The 19,587-nt window shown below is 38.5% G+C and overlaps 1 protein-coding gene across 5 annotated transcripts in view; it reads right to left on the bottom strand.

Moving 5' to 3' along the window:
• The window catches only part of Ano3 (anoctamin 3), a 350,025-nt gene that overhangs the window by 150,187 nt on the left and 180,251 nt on the right, over positions 1–19,587 (bottom strand). For 4 of the 5 annotated variants that reach the window (XM_033764063.1, XM_010603358.3, XM_010603357.2 and 1 more), the window contains exon 4: positions 11,356–11,474. In XM_033764063.1, coding sequence (XP_033619954.1) covers positions 11,356–11,474 — 119 coding nt within the window. Of the gene's footprint in view, positions 1–228; positions 564–11,355; positions 11,475–19,587 lie in introns of those variants that run through there. The other variant, XM_010603362.2, reaches the window with a different exon arrangement.

Here is a 19,587-nt window from a genome sequence, read left to right on the forward strand (position 1 = left end):
CAGAGGTGGCAATTGCTTTGCATGAAGGTAAATATCACTGCCTTACAAATAACACACTGAGATCATATTGTTTATTATTTTAAAAACATATTTCTGTTAATCTGCAGTAATAGATACAATAGCTTCCCAACTCTAAAATCAGCATTATTCCTAACTGTCTTCTCTATACATGCTTAGAAATCAGGAAAGTGACACAGAATTTCTGGATGGATTTTCTTTGAGACATACCACGATCAGGATGAGGATTCTGCGCTCAGCTGCATTTGGACTCTTTCCCTGCTATCCAGTCTGGATGACAGTCTTCCCCGCAGCTCTCCTCAGCCCGCACCTTCAGTTCACTCTCCCACCTCCTGCCTTTCCCCTTTGCGTGCTGCTCTTACATTTTGAGCCCTGCACAAAACATTCGCCAGCAGGGCTTTTAGACAACTCTTTAAATGCCTGACTCTGAATAATGACTTACAAAAGAAAAGACAATTTCTCTCTTTAGAAGAACTTCTGATTTTCTTCTTGTTAATGTATTCCTGGGAGGTGGTTCTTCAGGGAAGCAAGGGACTTCTTGCATGTGTCATTGGTTAATGGTGCCTAGGTATGACTCACCTAAGTGACATTTAGTAATATAATGTCAGTGCCATTTTGACGACTCTGCTGTCAATTTTTAATGATATAAGGCATATGCTATTTGAATGAGCTGGGCACATTAACACAAAAGGTGGGAGGTGTGTTTGAATAATAGGGATCTGGCAAGCGCAAGTAACTTCTTATTGGTGAACCAAGTAATACTTTTTTGATAGCTGTGTGGAAGTCACCAGGATTTCTTTTCTTCTTATTTTAGCTTTCAAAGGAAATTGCCTCATTTCTTGCTCATGGGAGAAAGATACAATAGAAACCTTTATGGTTTCTGAGAACACCAGCATCCGTTACACTTGACATTGCACTACGTTGGCACAGGATGAAGAGATAGTCATCCAGAGGCTCACGATTAACTGTTTCCTAAAACCAAGCAATCAAGCTGAACGTTTCCAAGAGGAGCTGTAACAATGGATTCCATTTATTTCTGTCAATAAATCCTTACAGGGCAGCTTGAGATTAGGAATGACAAGGCACCAAAACTAATGAGCAACCAGTTAATGGACATGGCCTTGAATTAATCAGCATGCTGCTGCATCGACTTTCCAGCAGGCTTGAGAAATAGAAAATTTAACTTCGCACAGTAGTTTGAGACCTTAACACAACAAATGGTAGCAAACTGTTATCCCTGTTTTAAATTGTTGTGATGTGAAAAGATTAATGAAATCAATAGCCATTCCAAGATTAGAGGCTTTATCTGGAATCCAGATTTGCATCTTGCAAGAAATCAACCAACACAACCAATCAATGAATGTTATCTAAAATCTACAATTATCAGCTGGGCATGATGTCACACCCCAGTAATCTCAGCACTCTGAGAAGCTGAGGCAGGAGACTCACAAGTTTGAAGTTTGAGGTCAGCCTAGACAATTTAGCGATTCAGGCAGACCCTGTCTGAAAATTAAAGAAAACAAAAAAATATCAAAAAGCAAAAAGCAAAAAAAAAAAAAAAAAAAAAAAAAAAAAAAAACAAAAAAAAAAAAAAAAAAAAAAAAAAAAAAAAAAAAAAAAATCTCAGCACAGAGGCTGGGTTCAATCCACATCACCACAAACACAGAAATGTTACGATGGTCAGAAATGATCCCATGAGAACAGCACTGCTTCTTCTCTTCTTCTGAATTGAGCACAGCAGTATTCGCCATTTGAAATATTCTCAGTTTGGTTGAGTCATTTGACCGAGTGAAGAAAGAGGAGACAAGGGGCTAAGAGCAAGGACAGGACCAGAAATATACAATTTATCAGAGTCTAACCAAGGAGCCTCAATTTTAATCACATTTTCTTAATTGTAAAACATCAAAGAATACCTAACACACACGGGACTGGTAATACACCATCATTTCCTTGTAATGTCGACGTGCTCCCTGACTGCACAAGGGATGGAATCATCTGGGGCCTTCTGTGAGCCTTGTTTCTGCCTGCATTGCCCCCACTGCATAAGGCAGAAGAAACTGGAACATTTCTTACAAATGTTACTGGACTAAAGTGCTGAAGTTTTGAAACACTCTTGTCCAGGCAGCATAGCAAAATGGAAAAGCAGTTTTTGTAAGAGAATCATGTTATTTCAATTCCTAGCACAGGCATTTGCTAGCTGAGTGATATTTTAGCATATCACTGATTATGTAATAATGCATACAGGATAAGTCTAAAAATACATGAAATAAGCTTTATGTCTCTTGGATTTTTACCATCCTATGATAAATACGATAAATATGTCTTATATATAACTCTAAATATTTTTTGAAAAAGAGGTAAATTTTTTACTGTAATTGATATCATAGTGTACATTTTTATAACCACCTTTTTATATAATTATTCATTGTGATAATTTCCTATTATATTGAAATAGTTTGGGTATTTAGTTTTTGACATGGTACTGTCTTGTTTGAATGCACTAATATATGTAATGATATCTTTTACTCTTAAAAAATTTAAGAGCACTCTCGCCATTAAATGTGAGCATAATTATTTGGAATTCCATGCAATTAAATTCTGTGGATAAATTCTTTCTACCGGGTCATAAAGCAGGATTACTTTAAGGAACTAAAGATAGCTTTAAGGTCCCTATAGTCTAATCATTTTGCCGAAATTTTGGCTCAATATGTAGATCCACCAAAAGAATAAAAGTGACAGTTTATAGTTTGTGGTATCGGTACTAGTTTTTATAGTGTTTTACGTCTTCTTGTTTAGTTCAAAAATCTTATTACCTTTGTTATTTTTATGATTACTAGTACTGCTACTACTAATTTTACAAGTTAAATTGCCTTTCAAGTTCTACACTTCTTTTGTCCTTATTATTTATAGTATGACTTCGTATAATATAGTATGTCAGTTCATCACCATATCTTAAGTTTATCACTTGCTTTTCATAATTTTGACATAGATGTGCTTGGTAGCTAAACTGTCAAGTCTGTGTTCTGTCACCAATTTAGTGAGTCCCTTTGTGAAGCCCACTTTCCCTTTGGTCATTAGAAAAAAGTGCTTATGTTTTTGTTTTGTTTTCCATATATTCATTCTGATTTTATTACCTATTTAACTCCTCAATAATTTATTTTTGTAGGTTGTGAGGTAGGCATCTAAAACCCATCAGTGCCTTCCAAATCATTGAGCCTTGTTGTGAGGACAACGCACCAGCTCCTGCATTAAAAGATCACTATTTCTTCACTGATGCAAAATGCCACCCTTAGCACCACTGTCAGTGCTCACGGGTCAGTTGCACACTCAGTGGCCTGGGGTTAAGCAACCCCCAAAGATGTGGAGGAAGTCGAGGACTTCTCATAGTAATGTTCCTGGAAGGTCTACACCAGCAGTCAGCTAATACAGAATGAGTACACACTCTCTAGAGGACAGCGTTTGTAGGGGATGGAAGGACTAACAGGACATTGGAAAGGAAGAGCACCCTCCACAAGCCAAATGTTGGAGAGAGGACAGTGTCCTCCAGAGTATCAGATGGAGTTTCTGAAGAGAACATGGGGTTTCCTTTGGCTGCTGAAAATGTGTTTTCTTAATGTAAGGTAGCAAGGTACATTGAAAACACCAGCCACAAAGATGAGTAAGCCAGGATGATTTTTCTGTGCCTCATAGTTGATGAGAACAGTAAGTATTCACCTACCACTTTTCAAAGGGATATAATTACATATAAAATGGGTGACTCGGGTCCTGAATTTAGGGAACATTTAAATACTTCCAATAAATGCACATATGATTTACCTTCTTAATGAAATCGCTTCCTGTGATCTGAGAGTGCTTTTTCCAGGCCTCCAGTTCACACATGCCCAAGTCCTCTCTGTAAAGTGTCAGTGTTCGCATATAATCCATTTATACCATCCTTATGTTTTAACTCACTTCCAGATTACTTACACCACCTAATGCAATGCAAAGTCTATCTAAATAGATGTTACAGTGCACTATTTAGGAGTTAATGACAAAGACAAACAAAAAAAGAAAATCTATGCCCATTTGGTAGAGATCAAATTCTCTTTGCTGAAATATTTTAGATTGGTATTTGGTTGAATTCATGGCTGCGTGACCTGAGGGGCCTGCACTACACTTCAAGGGCAGTCTTATCAGCTGGACCAAGGACTTACACACGGCCAAGTGCAACCCTCCTGAAGCTCCAGCCAACACCCTCACTCAGTTTCCAGGGAAATCTCAGGCAGCAACGCCAACACTGTGCTCCATAGTAGGCTTTGTGGTCAAAGAGCCACTGGGGATATCGAAAGCGTTAGCATTGTCCACCTGACATGGGGCACGGCAGAAACCATCGGCACCACTTCGTTACCTCTGCTTGTGCACGGCCTGTGTGCCCAGCCCTACAGATCTGTACTCTCAGTATCTGCTGAGGAAAAGGTCAACACCATCTGGCAATGGCACCAGACATAGTCAGCGTGAAGGGGTGTGTTATCTAAATTTAACAAGCTGCTAAAATATTCATGTTGGGATTTCCTCGGCCCACAGCGTCTTTGTTGTCAGGTTGGGCACCCAACACCCTTTCAAGGATGCACTTCCTTTTATCCTTTCAGGGATTCTGCTTCACAAGCTTGTTTCCATCAACCTAGACCAGCTTCAGGCGCTCTCGGAATGCTGGCTTCATCCTGAGGCCTAAGCTCCTGTGCAGAACACGGCCACTTGAAAGGAAACGGAATAATAGTTTTGAGATCTCCTGTCTGTAAGACCCTCTTCTTTCTGTATTCGTGAGACAGTAAAAGGCAATATTCACCCAAACTGCCCTGAAAACAATCCCTCTGTTTTGCTCTAGGAGGCTGCTTGACGTCACCCTGAGTGTCCTGGCCTGTGAAGTTACCAGCATATTCCTTTTCTCTCTCACAAAACTGCCTCCTGAAATGTTTGGGCCGTTGCAGGTATAGCAGAGCCTTTTTGTAGGATGTGAATGAAACAAAAGTCTGCTTTTAAAAGTTGTTCCTCACCAATTTTAATGGGTGCTTTCGACAATTGCTAGCATAAAAATATATTTCAAATAAAGATAATCTTGAAATTTAATCCTCGTTTAGTGTTTTTACAAAGAAAGTGCTTCTGATAATAGAGTATTAAATGAATAAGTTCTGCGAGTTTTCAATAAGTTGATCAAATAAAGTGATTTAAGTTATGCTATTTAAAATACATGTAGATTCTGTAGAGTGAAATGAGTCGCTATGAGTACTCTGTGGCAAATCTGAGGACATTTTTCAAATTGTGCCACATGTTAACAAACACGGCTGTCATTCAACATTCTATCCTATAATATTTAAGGCTGTGTCTGCTATCTTTTGCTGGGACACAAACCATCTGAAAGCACTTTTTTAGTTCATGAACCTGAGCATAAGCTAGGCTGGAATAGGTAGTTCTTCTGCCCCCAGTGGGATTTCTTCTGGATTGAACTCTCCTGGCCTTTGCACCTAGAGTTCATTGTATCGCTGGTTCCTCTGGACCAACTATGCTCACCAGGCTGCAGTCCAGGGGCCTCTCCTCCTCCAGCCCTAACATAGATCTGGGACAGGGAGAGTCCCAAGAGAGAGAGAGTAGTGCCGGCATTCTCAGTACAAAGCTCAGGGATAGCACAGTGTTATTTCTTTGGCAACCTTCTGGTCAAAGAATGGCCCAAGACCAGTTCAGTAGACTTTCTTGACGAGAGGACATGAAAAATCTCATCAAAAATAGTGGACATAAGGCAAAAAGATTTTTTATCTATCAAATATCTCTGAAATCTTTAAATGTAACTTATAATTTTAAACTAAAGGCTAGCTGAAGACAGCTTTGGTTCTTATTCAGTGCCATTTCTGATCCTCAGAGACTGTCCGCTTTCTTCATTGATGGACAAGTCTCCAATCTGAACTACATTGAGTACCTGGACACCAAAAGTGGTCCCAAATTTTCTGTTTTTCTCTGGTCTAGAATCCTGAGCCCTGCACATAGCAGTTTTCCTCAATCTGATTAGGTTATTGGGATCATTTCATGATATTAGATATTAATCAACATTGCAGACATTCTCTTGATCTCTAAAATATAAATCCCTCAGTGTAAACAGCACATGCTAGAAGTGCATGTTTAAAGAAGAACACACAAAGCTACAATTTAGTTTTCTCTGAATTAATCTTTAAACAAACTACAATCATGCACATCACTGGCAAAGAAACAGACCCATGGATCAGTGGAACAGATTAGAAGATGGAGAAACAACTCCAGACACACTCAGCCACCTCATCTTTGACAAAGGAGCCAAACACCCTCACTGCAGGAATGATAGCCTCTTCAATAAATGGTGCTGGAAAAACTGGGTTTCAACTTGCCAATTATTAAAACTACACCTGTAGCTCTCACCATGCACTAAATTAAAATCAAAATGGATCAAAGATCTAAATATTAAAACAGAAACATTAAACCAGCTGCAAGAGAGGTTACGTAGAACTCTTGGAAGACATTGCATAGGAAAAGATTTAATAGACAAAACCTCAGCTGCATGTGAAGTAGCACAAAAAATCAACAACTGGTATCTTTTCATATTAAAAAGCTTCTGCCCAGCAAGAGAAATGATTAGCAGTGTGAGGAGACAACCAATAATGTAGGAAAAAAATTTCACCAGTTGTTCCTCAAACAAAGGCCTACTGTCTAGAATATATAAAGAACTGTAAAACATTACATCTCCCAAATTTTAAGACCCAGCTAAAAAATGGGCATCTGAAATGTACAGACATGTCTCAGAGAAAGAAGTAGAAATATCAAATAAATATATGAAAAAAATGTTCACCACTGGACATTCGAGAGATGCAAATAAAAACAATGCTGAGATTCCACCTCACCCCTGGAAGAGTATACTTAGCTTAAATCACTGTAAGTTATGGACATATTATGAAAAGTAAATGTATAGTATCTGTCAGGAAATGTTCACATGATGGTTGATGAAGCAAAATTTTAAATGTACGCAGGGTCCATCCATACAATACTCAGCAAAGTACTCAGGTGCCTTTCTAGATTTCTTTCTTGGCTTTTGCATTTGACCACTTCAGCATAGTTTTCTCACAAATTCCAAGTAGGAGACCATCTTGGGCCATTTGGAGTTATTCTCAACGGTCTGGCTGAACAGCTGATGGCAAACTTTGTTAGAAAGCTAACAGGATTCTAGTAGGGATGGCGAATCTTTTAGAGTTTTCAATAACACACACAGCTCCCTGTTGCATGCGTGCCATAGGTGTACCAGCACTGCTCTATTGTTTTCTATCATGCAGTTCTTGTCATCACTTGGTCTTCTTTACCTTTGGCACTATTTTCCCCTTCCAAGCCCTGATTCCTTCAACAATAAAATACTAGAACTGAACCAAGCTTTTGAACAAATGGACTTATTAGATATCTACAGAATGTTCCACCCTACAAAATTAGAATATGCATTTTTTTGGCTGCATACGGGTCATTCTCCAAAACAGACCACATACTAGCTCAAAGAACAGGTTCAAATACATGCAAAGGAATCAAAGCTATCCCATGTATATTATCAGACCATTATGCAAATAAATTGGAGATCAATAGTGTAAGAAACTGTAAGAACTTCATAAACACATGGAAATTGAACAACACTCTCCTGAATAATTGATGAGTCACAGAAGAAATTAGTCAGTTTTTACAAGTAAATGATAACGCCAATGCAACATACAGGAATCTATGGGACACAATGAAAGCAGTTCTACCTGGAAAATTCATAGCAGTGAATGCCCACACTAGGAAAACAGAGCGAGCTCAAATAAACAACCTAATGATGAATCTTAGGCTCCTAGAAAAAGAGGAGCAAGAAAAACCCAAAACTCACACAAGGGAGGAAATTATAATGATCAGAACAGAAATGAATGCAATGGAAACTAAGAGAATGATATAAAATAATCACTGAATGGAAGAATTGATTTCTTAAGAGAATAAATAAACCAATAAACCCTTAGACAATGTCAAAAAGAGGAATGAAAAGTCTCAGATCCATGCAATTAGGAATGAAAAAGGTGAAGTCAGAACAGATCTAGGAGAAATCCAGAGGATCATCAGTACCTAGTTCAAGAACTTGTACTCTAATAAAATGTAAAAAAAAAAAACAGAAGAAAAGGACAGATTTCTTGATACTTATGAGTTACCAAAGTTGAATGAAGAAGATATAAAAATTCTAAACACCCCAAATTACAATCAGTGATATTAAAAATGTAATTAAAAGTTTACCAATGAAGAAAAGCCCAGGTCCTGACCGATTCATTGCTGAATTGTACAAGACACTTAGAGAAGAGCTGCTGTCACTACTCTTTAAACTTTTCAGTGAAGTTAAAAGAGAAGCAATACTTCCAAATTCATTCCTGGAAGCAAGTGTTACTTTGACTCCCAAACCAGGGAATGACCCAACCCAAAAGGAGAATGACAGGCCAATCTCCTTAATGAACATAGATGCAAAAATCCTCAACAAGATACTGGCAAACAGAATACAGAGGATCATCAAGACCTGACCAAATTGGGTTTATCCCAGGGATGCAAGGATGGTTCAACATACATAAATCAATAAATGTAATACATTATATTAACAGAATCAAGAACAAAAACCATATGATCATCTCCATAGATGCAGAAAAAGCATTTGACAAAATTCAACACCCATTCATGATTAAAAATCCTTGAAGAAAATTGAAACAGATGGTCTTTATCTCAACTTCATAAAGGCTGTCTATGAAAAACTAACAGTCAACATCAATTTAAATGGCCCCAAACTGAAAACCTTCATGTTAAAATCAGGAACAGTTAAAGTAAAGATGCCCACTATCACCATTCCTGTTCAATATAGTTCTGGAAACATTAGTCCCAGCAATTAGACAAGAGAAAAAAATTTAAGCAATAAAGATAGGAAAGGAAGAAGTTAAACTGTCATTATTTGTTGATGATATGATAGTCTACATAGAAGACATTAAAAATTCTGCCAAAAAGCTTCAAGACTTAATTGACACTTTCAGCAGAGTAGCTGGATACAAGGTCAACACTCAAAAATCAATAGCCTTTTTGTACCAAATAACAGACTCACTGAGAGAGAAATTGGGGAAACAATTCCTTTCAGAATAGCATCCCAAAATATGAAGTATCTAGGAATCAAATGAAAGAAGCAAAATACCTCTACACTGAAAACTACAGCACTCTGAAAAAGAGATTGAAGAGGATATAAGAACATGGAAAGATACCACTGCTCCTGGGTAGGAAGAGTCAACATAGTGAAAATGGTCATACTACCAAAACTGCTATACAGATTCAATGCAATCCAAATTGAAACCCTAACAGTAAGTTTCACAGAACTAGAGAAAATAATCCAAAAATTCATTTGGAACCAGAAAAGACCTACAATAGCAAAAGCAAATCTAGGCAACAGGGACTTGGCAGGCAGTATTGCAATCCCCAATTTGAAACTATACCACAAAGCCATTGTGATAAAAGCAGCATGGTACTGGCAAAGCAAAAGACCCAAGGATCAGTGGAATAGATTAGAAGATACAGAAGCGACTCCAGATGTACTCAGCTACCTCATCTTTGACAAAGGAAACAACCATCATCAGTGAAGGAAAGATAGCCTCTTTAATAAATGGTGTTGGAAATACTGGATCTCAACCTGCCATAGATTAAAACTAGACCCTTATCTTTCACCATGCACTAAATTAAAATCCAAGTGGATTAAAGATCTCAATATTAAAAATGAAGCACTAAACTTGCTGGAAGATAAACTAGGCAGAATTCTTGAAGACATTGGCATAGGAAAAGACTTTATGAACAAATCCTCAGTAGTACAGGAACTAACACAAATAATGATCAACTGGGATCTCATCTTATTAAAAAGCTTCTGCACTGCAAAATAAATTGCCAACAGAGCTAAGAGACAACCTATAATGTGGGAAAATATTTTTAACAGCTGCTCCTCAGACAAAGGACTATTATCTAGAATATATAAAGAACTCAAAAAAAAAACCAGCCCCCCAAATATAAAGACCTGATTAAAAAATGGGCATCTGAAATGAGTAGACATTTCTCAGACAAAAGAGTAAAAGCAGCAAATAAATATATGAAAAAATGTTCAACATCATTGGTCATTTGAGAGATGCAGATGAAAACAACACTGAGATTTCATCTCACCCTAGAAAGAATGGCTGCTATCAAGAAATCAACCCATAACAAATGTTGGTAGGGCTGTGGGGAGAAAGGGACCCTTCTCCATTGTTGATAGGTGTGCAGGCTGGGGCAACCACTGTGGAAATCAATATGGAGATACCTCAAAGTACCAGTACTAGAGGTCCCATTTGACCCAGCCATCCCTCTGCTGGATATCTTTCCAAAAGAATGAAAAGACTCATACCACAGTGATATATGCATACCCATGTTTATAGTGGCACAGTTTGTGATAGCTAAAGCTTGGAAACAGCCCAATTGCCCATCAGTTGGGGACTGGTTAAAGAGGATGTGTTTTTTCTCTAAAATGGAGTACTACTCAGCCATAAAGAATGACAAACTAGAGTCATTCATAGGAAAATGGATGCATATTGGGGCCATGCTCTTAAGTGAAATAAATAAGACATATGCGTAAATACCAAATAGTTTCTCTGGTGTGAAAAACCAAAAGTGTAAATAAGATCCAAATAGTATAACTGACAATGTGAAATAGGAAGAAAAGAGCTAAAGGTGTAGGAGAAGTGGGAAGGTTAGGGGACAGGAAATAAGGGAAAAGAAAAAAATATGAGAAAAGGAAAAAAATGAAAACAAAGTCTTTGTAAATAGAGGAGGTGGAAGGGGGTAAAGGGAAGGCTGGGATATGGGGAAAAAATAAGAACCAAGATCTGTTATGCAAAGGTACAAGATCCCAATGATAAATGTGACTGTACTGTATACTTTAAAAATACCAACAAACTCAATGAAAAAAATTTTTTAAATAAAATAAAACATAAAAACTTTATTGTTTTGTTTTGTTTTTTGGTACTGGGATCGAACTCTGGTCCTTGTGCTTGCACGGCAGGCAGCGGAACCACTGAGCTAAATCTCCGCCCCTAGAAAAACTTTAAATCTTCTAAAATAAAAATAATTTGATAATAAAATGAGTATGATATCTATAAATAACTTTTCAGGTTTGAGCCTTGTGTTTTCTATATTTTCCACATGAAACCAACCATGTAAATGAATACTTAAAATTTTCAAATTTATGGTCTAAAAAAAGTGATTTATTGATAGTTTAATTTGCATTACCTTGGACAGTTTGGTCTTGGATTCACACTTTCCTTTGATAACAAAGTCATTGATGAGACGAGATCGGTCATAATTAGCATGTTCTGATTCATCCATGTAATCCTTATCTTTTCCTAGGGCTGGAAAAGAGGGTGGAAAAGTTATTTTCATCTGCATCTTCCTTCTTTCTCTTCCCTGGAACGCATGGATCTCTCATTGTCCATTCTGTCTAGTTCTTCCTAAGTATACTTTCTGGGGATACATCCATCCATAAGTCACCCCACAAGAGCAATCCACGAAAGCTTTGTCTGTTACCGCATTAATGCTGACCCTGAGGAGACTTTCTTGAGTGTTACTGCATCTCTGCTATTCAATGTGGTCATGCTTTTGGAAAACAAAACCATGCAAACTGTATTGGATGCACATCTACTAAAGACAGAGATATTTATAAGAGTTGAAGAGATTATTAATTCTTCATAGCTACACTCATTTTTATATTTTTTCTTTAAAGTTGATAAGTTTTAACAATGTGAATTTGGCCGAAGGGTAAAAGAAACCCAGAAGAAAGAAGAAAATAAAAAGGAAAACCTGCTACAGATATAAAGAAATATCTAAAAATATTTCTATTTATATATATAAAGATATATAAAGAGATTAAAATTAGGCGATGAACACTGCAACTGCCACCAAAGGGGAGAATGATCGGACTGGGAATTAGCTCAGTGGTGCAGCTGCCTGCCTTGCAAGTGCAGGGTCCTCAGTTCGATCCCCAGTACCGAGAGAGAGAGAGAGAGAGAGAGAGAGAGAGAGAGAGAGAGAGAGAGAGCTATCATTAGAAAACATACAAGACACTATAATAATAATTGTATAAAGATGCCTGTGAGTAACCAATGAGCTATAATCAGTGTGAAGCAGACTCAAATAAGAATTCTCTGTGGTTGCTCTTGTTGGGCAGAGCTGTAAATATATTTTACTATATTCCCACTCCCTGGGCCACCGTGATCTCAAATTCAAAGATGGACAGAGTCAGCCTCTTCAAAAAAATCAAAATGTCTTGATGAGAGATGTCCCTGAATCTGTTGCTATCTATTGAATGTGAGTATCGGTGTGGATGACTCTGCAGTGTTTTCAGGGATTTAGTCCCCTGACTCATCCTGAGGAAGAAAGACAGCTTTGTTTCTAATGAATATGCCTTGGTAATGGGCAGAGTCTGCTCAGCATGGTACGTAATGTCACAGCAGCTAAGGATATCACATTAGTGGTGGTCTAACCAGTCATGTGGTTGCATCTCCACTACTGACACCTAACACCGATTGCAAATGAGCATTTGCTGAGTGCATGCCGTGAGCCAGAAGCACTGCACATTTTGTTTCCTGTCCTGCTGATATTAGCTCTCTGCAGGGATAGTGATTTTTCATACATTTAATAACAATTAAACTAAAGCTCAGGAAATAAAGTGACATCAACGTTACTAAGCTAGTAAGAGGCGTATCTAGGACTGCAACACATCTGACTCCAAGCTGAGGTTTGTGAATATAATGTTTTCCTAGTTTAGGTAAATGACATTTAATTCATTTAATAATTGATCATTAGACATCTATGATGTAGAAGGCACTCACGAGTGTTGAGGATACAGTGAGAAGCACAACCGTGCCTTCCCTGAACATTCAAGTAACAGGAGAAGAGCGGCTCTTTAAAAGCTGAAGCACAGAGAATGTGTGATGGTCAGGCCACTAGAGGGAAATACATCAGCAAAAGCAAGCAAGAACTCAGGTGTTGAAGGCCATGGGGAGCCATCCTCGTGCAGAGAATAGCAATGACTTTACAGCAAATCCCTGTAGAGGGAGTCACACAGGTGCACTGGGAGAGGAGTGGTCCACACAGAGCAAATGCAAGTGAAATGCTGGACCTACCTTAATGTACCATGTAGCAAGAAACACACTGCTCTTTTGGAGTTGATTTACTAGAAACCCTACCAGGACTGAAGTGTAAGTTGCTAGTTTGTAAGGCATGGGGTGCTGGGGCTCAGTGTTTCTATTTTATGACACTCCCTTCAGCTCTTTCTACTTGCTCCCCATCCTGTCCTCTCGCTTGATCTCAGACCTCAAGCAAGAAACCCTGCATGGTGCCACAGCCAGAGGTACTGGTGTAGGCTACTGTAGGCTGTGCCTGGGCTGGCAGTCATGATGTGTGGCCTTCTACCATCTGTCCACCTTGTCCTAGCCAGGCAATGTCCTGTTCTTCCTTCCTCTGTAAGAGAGATTTTATTTTTTATTTTTTGGTTTTTTGAGACAGGGTCTCACTATGTAGTTGGGACTAACCTGGAACTCACTATGTAGCCCAGGCTGGTCTTGAATCCACAGTGATCCTTCTACCTCAGCCTCCCGAGTGTTGGGATTACAGGCATGTGCCACCGCCATGCCCGGCAAGAGAGATTTTAAAAGCAGGCCTCAATGCTCTAAAAATTAACTAATGTGGAGACCAAATTGACTCCATTTTGCTAACTCTATTTTGCGATCAGGTCACTGCCCAGTTACTGGAAAAATCCCAATGGGCCCATTTACCTAGTTCTCAGAAAAACCCATGACCGGTCTCGAAAGTTGTCACCAGATGTTCTCTTTTGTTAATCTTACAAAAACTTGTGGTTAGGACAAGGAGGGACATCTGGCCTGGGCCAATCAAGCATTGAGAAAACACACCTGAGGACCATGGCGGATATACTAGATGGTGCCCAACAGGCTGGGGTCTTGGAAGACATCCCTGGCCCCTCTGGGTAGGGACGAAGAGCCCTACATCTGTTTTCTGAAAAGGCGAAGTGGTTGCTATCACCGTACGGCCTTGGGCCGTCACCTTTGTTTTGGTTTTGTTTTTGGTGCTGCGTGTGTGTCATTTGTGCTTGGTTCTGTGTTTGTCATGTTGATGGAGACGGACGTGGACAGAATGGGACAGTCTCAGACTACCCCCCTTTCTCTGATGGTTGGACATTTTAAAAAGGTTAAGGCATGAGCGCAAGGCCTATGTTTGCTTGTTGGTTTCAAGTTTGTTACAGAAGGTTTACTTTTACAGTAACAAAGAGCTTTCATTCCCTTTGATTCTAATTCTATGAGAGATCTGTTAATTGACCTGCAAAAGCTTTGACTAATCATAACTAGGAGATTTTATAATTCAATTGGCCAAATACATTTGAGTGTATTATGGTTTCACAAATTGTCTTACAAGTTTGTGTCTGTCTGTCCAATTGTTTAAAAAGTGATTGTCCAATTATATTTTGATTAAATTGACATCAAAATTTCAAATAATTTGTTAATTTCTATAATCTGGTTTTGTAAGTTAAAATTTTGTCAAGATAATTAAGTATAAACTCTAAGTAGGTCTAAATAGACTCCTGTTAAAGTGAAAGGACAGCTGCTCAGAAAAATTTATTCTGGTCATTATTCACTAGCAGACTGGAGCCTACTGCAGAGGATTCTGGAAATGTTTCAGGGATCCCAGGGTATTCAGTGTAAATAAGTGATAAGTGTTGAGATAGATCATGTTTAATATGATTTGAACACTACACAATATATACAGTGTAGGTAACAAAGCATTAAGTAGTACCCCATGAATTATATGATTTTTAGGATTTTATGTATCAGTTACATTTTAAACATTTTGAAAAAACTGAATAAAATAAATATGTCTCTCATTATTAGGAACATAGTTATGCTTTCTTTTCTTATTGCCATCTGTCTTAAAATTATATGAAAGGATACATATTTATCTAATCACAGTTCCTTTGTACTTGCAATATTGCAAACTCCTGACAGTATAGTGCCACTGCTGCCTTTTATAATGCTCAGAAAAATGTCTGCTCAGTTGAGCCACTAGAAACCACTGCTCTTAGTAGTTTAGTGAAGGATTTTCATGAATATAAACAGGGATTCAGGGATTGACACAGTTTTTGTGTTCTGCAAAACACTTGCTTTTTCCTTTCAGTGATTTTATGCTCAGTAGAGCCCTTATGGCTGTGTGTGTTCTCTTCGGATGGCTATTAGGTCGTGGTTAACAGGTCTCACGTGCCCTTTATTCATTGGATAAATGCGGTGAGCTCTGCAGTAGGCTAAAACTGCTCTAGCTGGGATACAAGAGAAAACACAAGGGACAGGAACTCCTTCCCTCTTGAAAATGACAGTGCTGAAGCTAGAGGAACAGCAAATATACACCTTCTATGTATTTATCAGCAGGGTGATGTGGTCAATGGAGAAAGGTAAACGAGGGAAGGGAAAGCATTTGCTCTTTTTCACAAGGTGCTTAAGGAAGGGCCCCTGCATTAATGCTGGAACAAAGAGGCCCAGGAGGTCAGGGAACCTCTGAGGCAGGTGGCTACAGGCCAGGGACCTGGGGCTGGGGTCCAGACATGGTGGCTGGAGAGTGAGGAGCACTGTGACTTCATACTGGAGTACGAATGGAGGGAGTGGCCGGTCCTACAGGGCTCATACCCTATGAAAACCCGTGGCTTTCATTCCTCGTTAAAAGGGGAGAATAGTTGAACAGGAGCACTGTGACATCGTCTCCCTTAGATTGGAACAAAATTGGACTGCCTGATGAGAACGTAGCCAAAGGGGTTCAGCACCGAGGAAAGAGGACTAGTTAGGAGCTCTTGGAAAAACTGAGGGGAGACGATGTGCTTCTAATTGGGATAGTAGAGATTATAAAATGGCGAGACTGAGGATGCTGTTCTAAAGACAAATAACAGACTTCAATGACATACAGCATAGGAAAAGGATGACTTCAACATTTGTGGTCTGAACAATAGAAGCAGCACCCTTCTTCATATATTGTTTCATGAATTTCTTACTAGCCTCCTTTTCACCATGAGAAATCAAGGTCTCATATCCTGCATGGGGCAGAATGAGAATCCATCTGATCAGGCTCGAAACCGCCCCCTCCTCATCCCTGTGCATTACTGCCTCTTCCTAGAAAGTAGATTGCTGAGCAGTAGTTTGGAGAGAGGCTGATTTTGGAAACTTTGAAGTGATGAAGTGTTCACAAAGGCAAGAAAAACTGATTTCCACACAATTTTTTTTTTCCTTTGGTACCAGGGATCGAACTCCACCACACAAATTTTAATGTATTCATTGAATAAAAAGGGTCAAACTTCTAGATTATGAAGATAGATATTTATGATCTCAATTTGTACAATGATGGAAATTAAAATTCTAAATGTAACTGTTATTATCAGAAATGTGATTAGAAACTAATGACTTTAGTAAAAAATTTAGTTTTATATTCACAAACTCTGTGACCAAGAATTCAAAACAAAAATGGTCCCATTTTATAGTATGTGAATTTCTTTGCATTTTTAATAAATAAAAACATTGATTAAGAGTGAGATTCTAAAGTAATTAATATTCCTGTACTGGTATAAATTTTAGGATAATTAAGGGACAAAATTTGTTATAGGTTTCAAGAACACAACTAAAGATAGTCCTGAAATCGTAATCCAATATCAGAAAATCTGTGCCCACAAGAATGCCCTAAGACTATGGATCACAAAATACAGGGCCAATTGCCAGATGAATGAATAGCAATCTCATTTTTCTGGCCAGATAGGCTGAATTCGAGGAACAATCTTGACTTTCCGTTTCTCACATTCCTTCCATATGAGCCTTAAGTAAATGCTGATAGCACAAAGCATCATTTTTCTACTTTTCTTGACACTTTTGCACACAGCACTATCTAATGTATGGTCTGGTTGTACTATTTTACCCTTACTGTTTTAGTTTTAGTAATTTAGTGCTTGTTTCCTTCACTAAGGTAGCTGTGATGGAGGACTTTCCCCTCCCTTTTGCTGTGGTCTTTTGTTCACTGCTTTACACAAAACCTAGAAAGGGATCTGAAAAGTAGTTGCCACTGGATCGATGTTTCCTGAATGACTATTTGGATTTAAATTTCAGCAACTCCTATGTGACATAGAATACAGTTACATCCAGGAGCTGACCTTAAGTAGCATCTGATCACTGTCCTTTGTCTGCCATCTGCAGACTGGAAATTTATTAGGGTCTCCTAATTGTTCTTCCCATTCCCATCCTTCATGCCTCTCCTGTGGCTAGAACAGTTCTCCTTGTGAGCACTAAGTTAAATCATGGGAACCCTCTGTGTGACCTTCCCTGAGTTTTCTGCTCTAGTGAAGACACAGTCCATGGTATGGCTGTGGGCAGTCGTCATCTGGCTTCCTGTCACCAGTCTGTACCCATCCACCTCCTGTAACAGCTGAAAACCCTCCAGCTCAGCCCCACTGAATTCCTTGGTGTCTAAGGCACTCCCAGCACAGGACTTCCAAAGTGGGCTCCTCTGTCTGCCAGGATTGCTTAATTCCTGTGGCAGCCACTGTTTTGCTCATTTATTGCCTCCATGGAGAATCGCTCCTTGACTGGGGTCTCTAGAATCTCCCACAGTTCTCTGTCTTCTCTCAAAGCTGTACTTGTGTTTATTACTTCAACAGCACCTGACATCATATGATAAAATCCATGCAGATAAAAAATATATGCTGTATACGCATATATGTAACAACATTTGGCATTAAATTATAGCATAATTATGTAATATGTGCTAAATGAATGCACACATATATATGTGTATATGTATACACAAGGGATGATCAAATGATAAGATTAATGTGTAAATGTTTAAAATTACAGTGAAAGACATATTGCTAAAAATTATGGGATAAGTGTGCTCAACACCAGGAGGAGTATTTAAAATATTTTGAAGAGGATTAATAGCAAGGTGTTTAACTGCAGTTATTTAAAAAATTTAAACACTATTCATTATATTTAAACATTCATTATATTTCGGATTAACCTGCTTTGGTTAGATATTGGCAATTTCTGTCAAATGAAAATATCACTCATTCACCTTATTGCTCAGATCTGACATTGTGAGACTTCCAGCTCTTCCCCAAAGTCAAAATAACCATGTTGAATCTACTCAGGACACAGAAGCAGCAGTGCAACTGGAGATGCTCAGGAGGAAAGACTCAGTCTGAATGGTTCAGAAACTGGACAGAAAGACGGGTTAAGTGTGTTTAAAGTGTGTGTGGGGTGTTCCGAGAGGGATTAATGGCAACACGAGTTTCATGGTAATAATTTTTAAAGTTTAAGCACTTGCGTATTTGCCGATCACATCTCATCTATGAACACATATGTGTAGATATACAGGTAGATATACACACATACATTGTCTTGTATACACATATCTGTGTTTGTAGCTACAGGTGAGACACACTGACAGCTGTATCTGTCTCTGCCTTTCCTGACACCATTAGGGCGCAGAATGCTTAGTTTATTGCTTCAGCCCACTATTCCTCTCACTGGTGAGTGCATTGCTGATTTTCATTAAGTGGCGAACAAATGATGAATGGCCTCATACAGGGCCAACAGAAAAGTACTACATGGTAAGCAAAAACATGTTTTATGCTATTTTCATACAATTTTATTTTAAATATATCTTACCTTCTGAATGTTGCTTTGTAAAACTATGTAAACCTAGAGCAAAGAACAGAAAACTAAAGTATCAAAAACAGGAGGTGTTTTACTTCCTTAGACTGTGAAGCGGTAATTCTTTGCTGCCCTGGACAGTCTTCCTACTACTCTTGGAAGAAGGCTGTTTGTATCATAGATGGCAGAGTTTTTAAAACTTTTTAGCACTGACATTTGGGCCAGTTACATCAGAGAGCAACAGTGGAAAGAAACATTTTGTATTTTGACTGATGAAGCAAAACGTTAACCCATCAGTGGCGATGGTAGCCTGCGAGGGGTCTACCACACAAAGGAAACCTGCCAAGGTGTTTCCTTCCTCCCAGACTCATGCATCCCAACTTGCATGAAATCTACACCATGTGTTGATGGAACATTTCTTTCACATAGAACCAGAGCAAACATTCAATTTCAAATAAATTGAATTGTTTAAGCAATTTTGTCATGTTAGAATTTCTGAAATCAGGATGAAGTAAACAGCCCATGTATATAACAAGTGGTCTCAACCATTGTTTACCTAAAAGCTGCTACTAAGTTGATGGTGCTTCTCATGAGTGATAGTATCTTAAAATCTAGGAAGCTGAAGTATTAAGAAAAATAGACTTTCAAAAAACCCAAAGCAGAGAAGCTTTCAGGAACAGGTGACCACAGCATGATTTTGATTATAACAAATCGATCCCTTTCTGACCTTTAATTACAAAATAACAGGGAAATACAGAGCATGAGAAATGGGGTG

This window comes from Fukomys damarensis, unplaced genomic scaffold (genome assembly GCF_012274545.1).
Source record: "Fukomys damarensis isolate Sample0158 unplaced genomic scaffold, DMR_v1.0_HiC HiC_scaffold_16, whole genome shotgun sequence".
Classification (NCBI taxonomy): domain Eukaryota; kingdom Metazoa; phylum Chordata; class Mammalia; order Rodentia; family Bathyergidae; genus Fukomys; species Fukomys damarensis.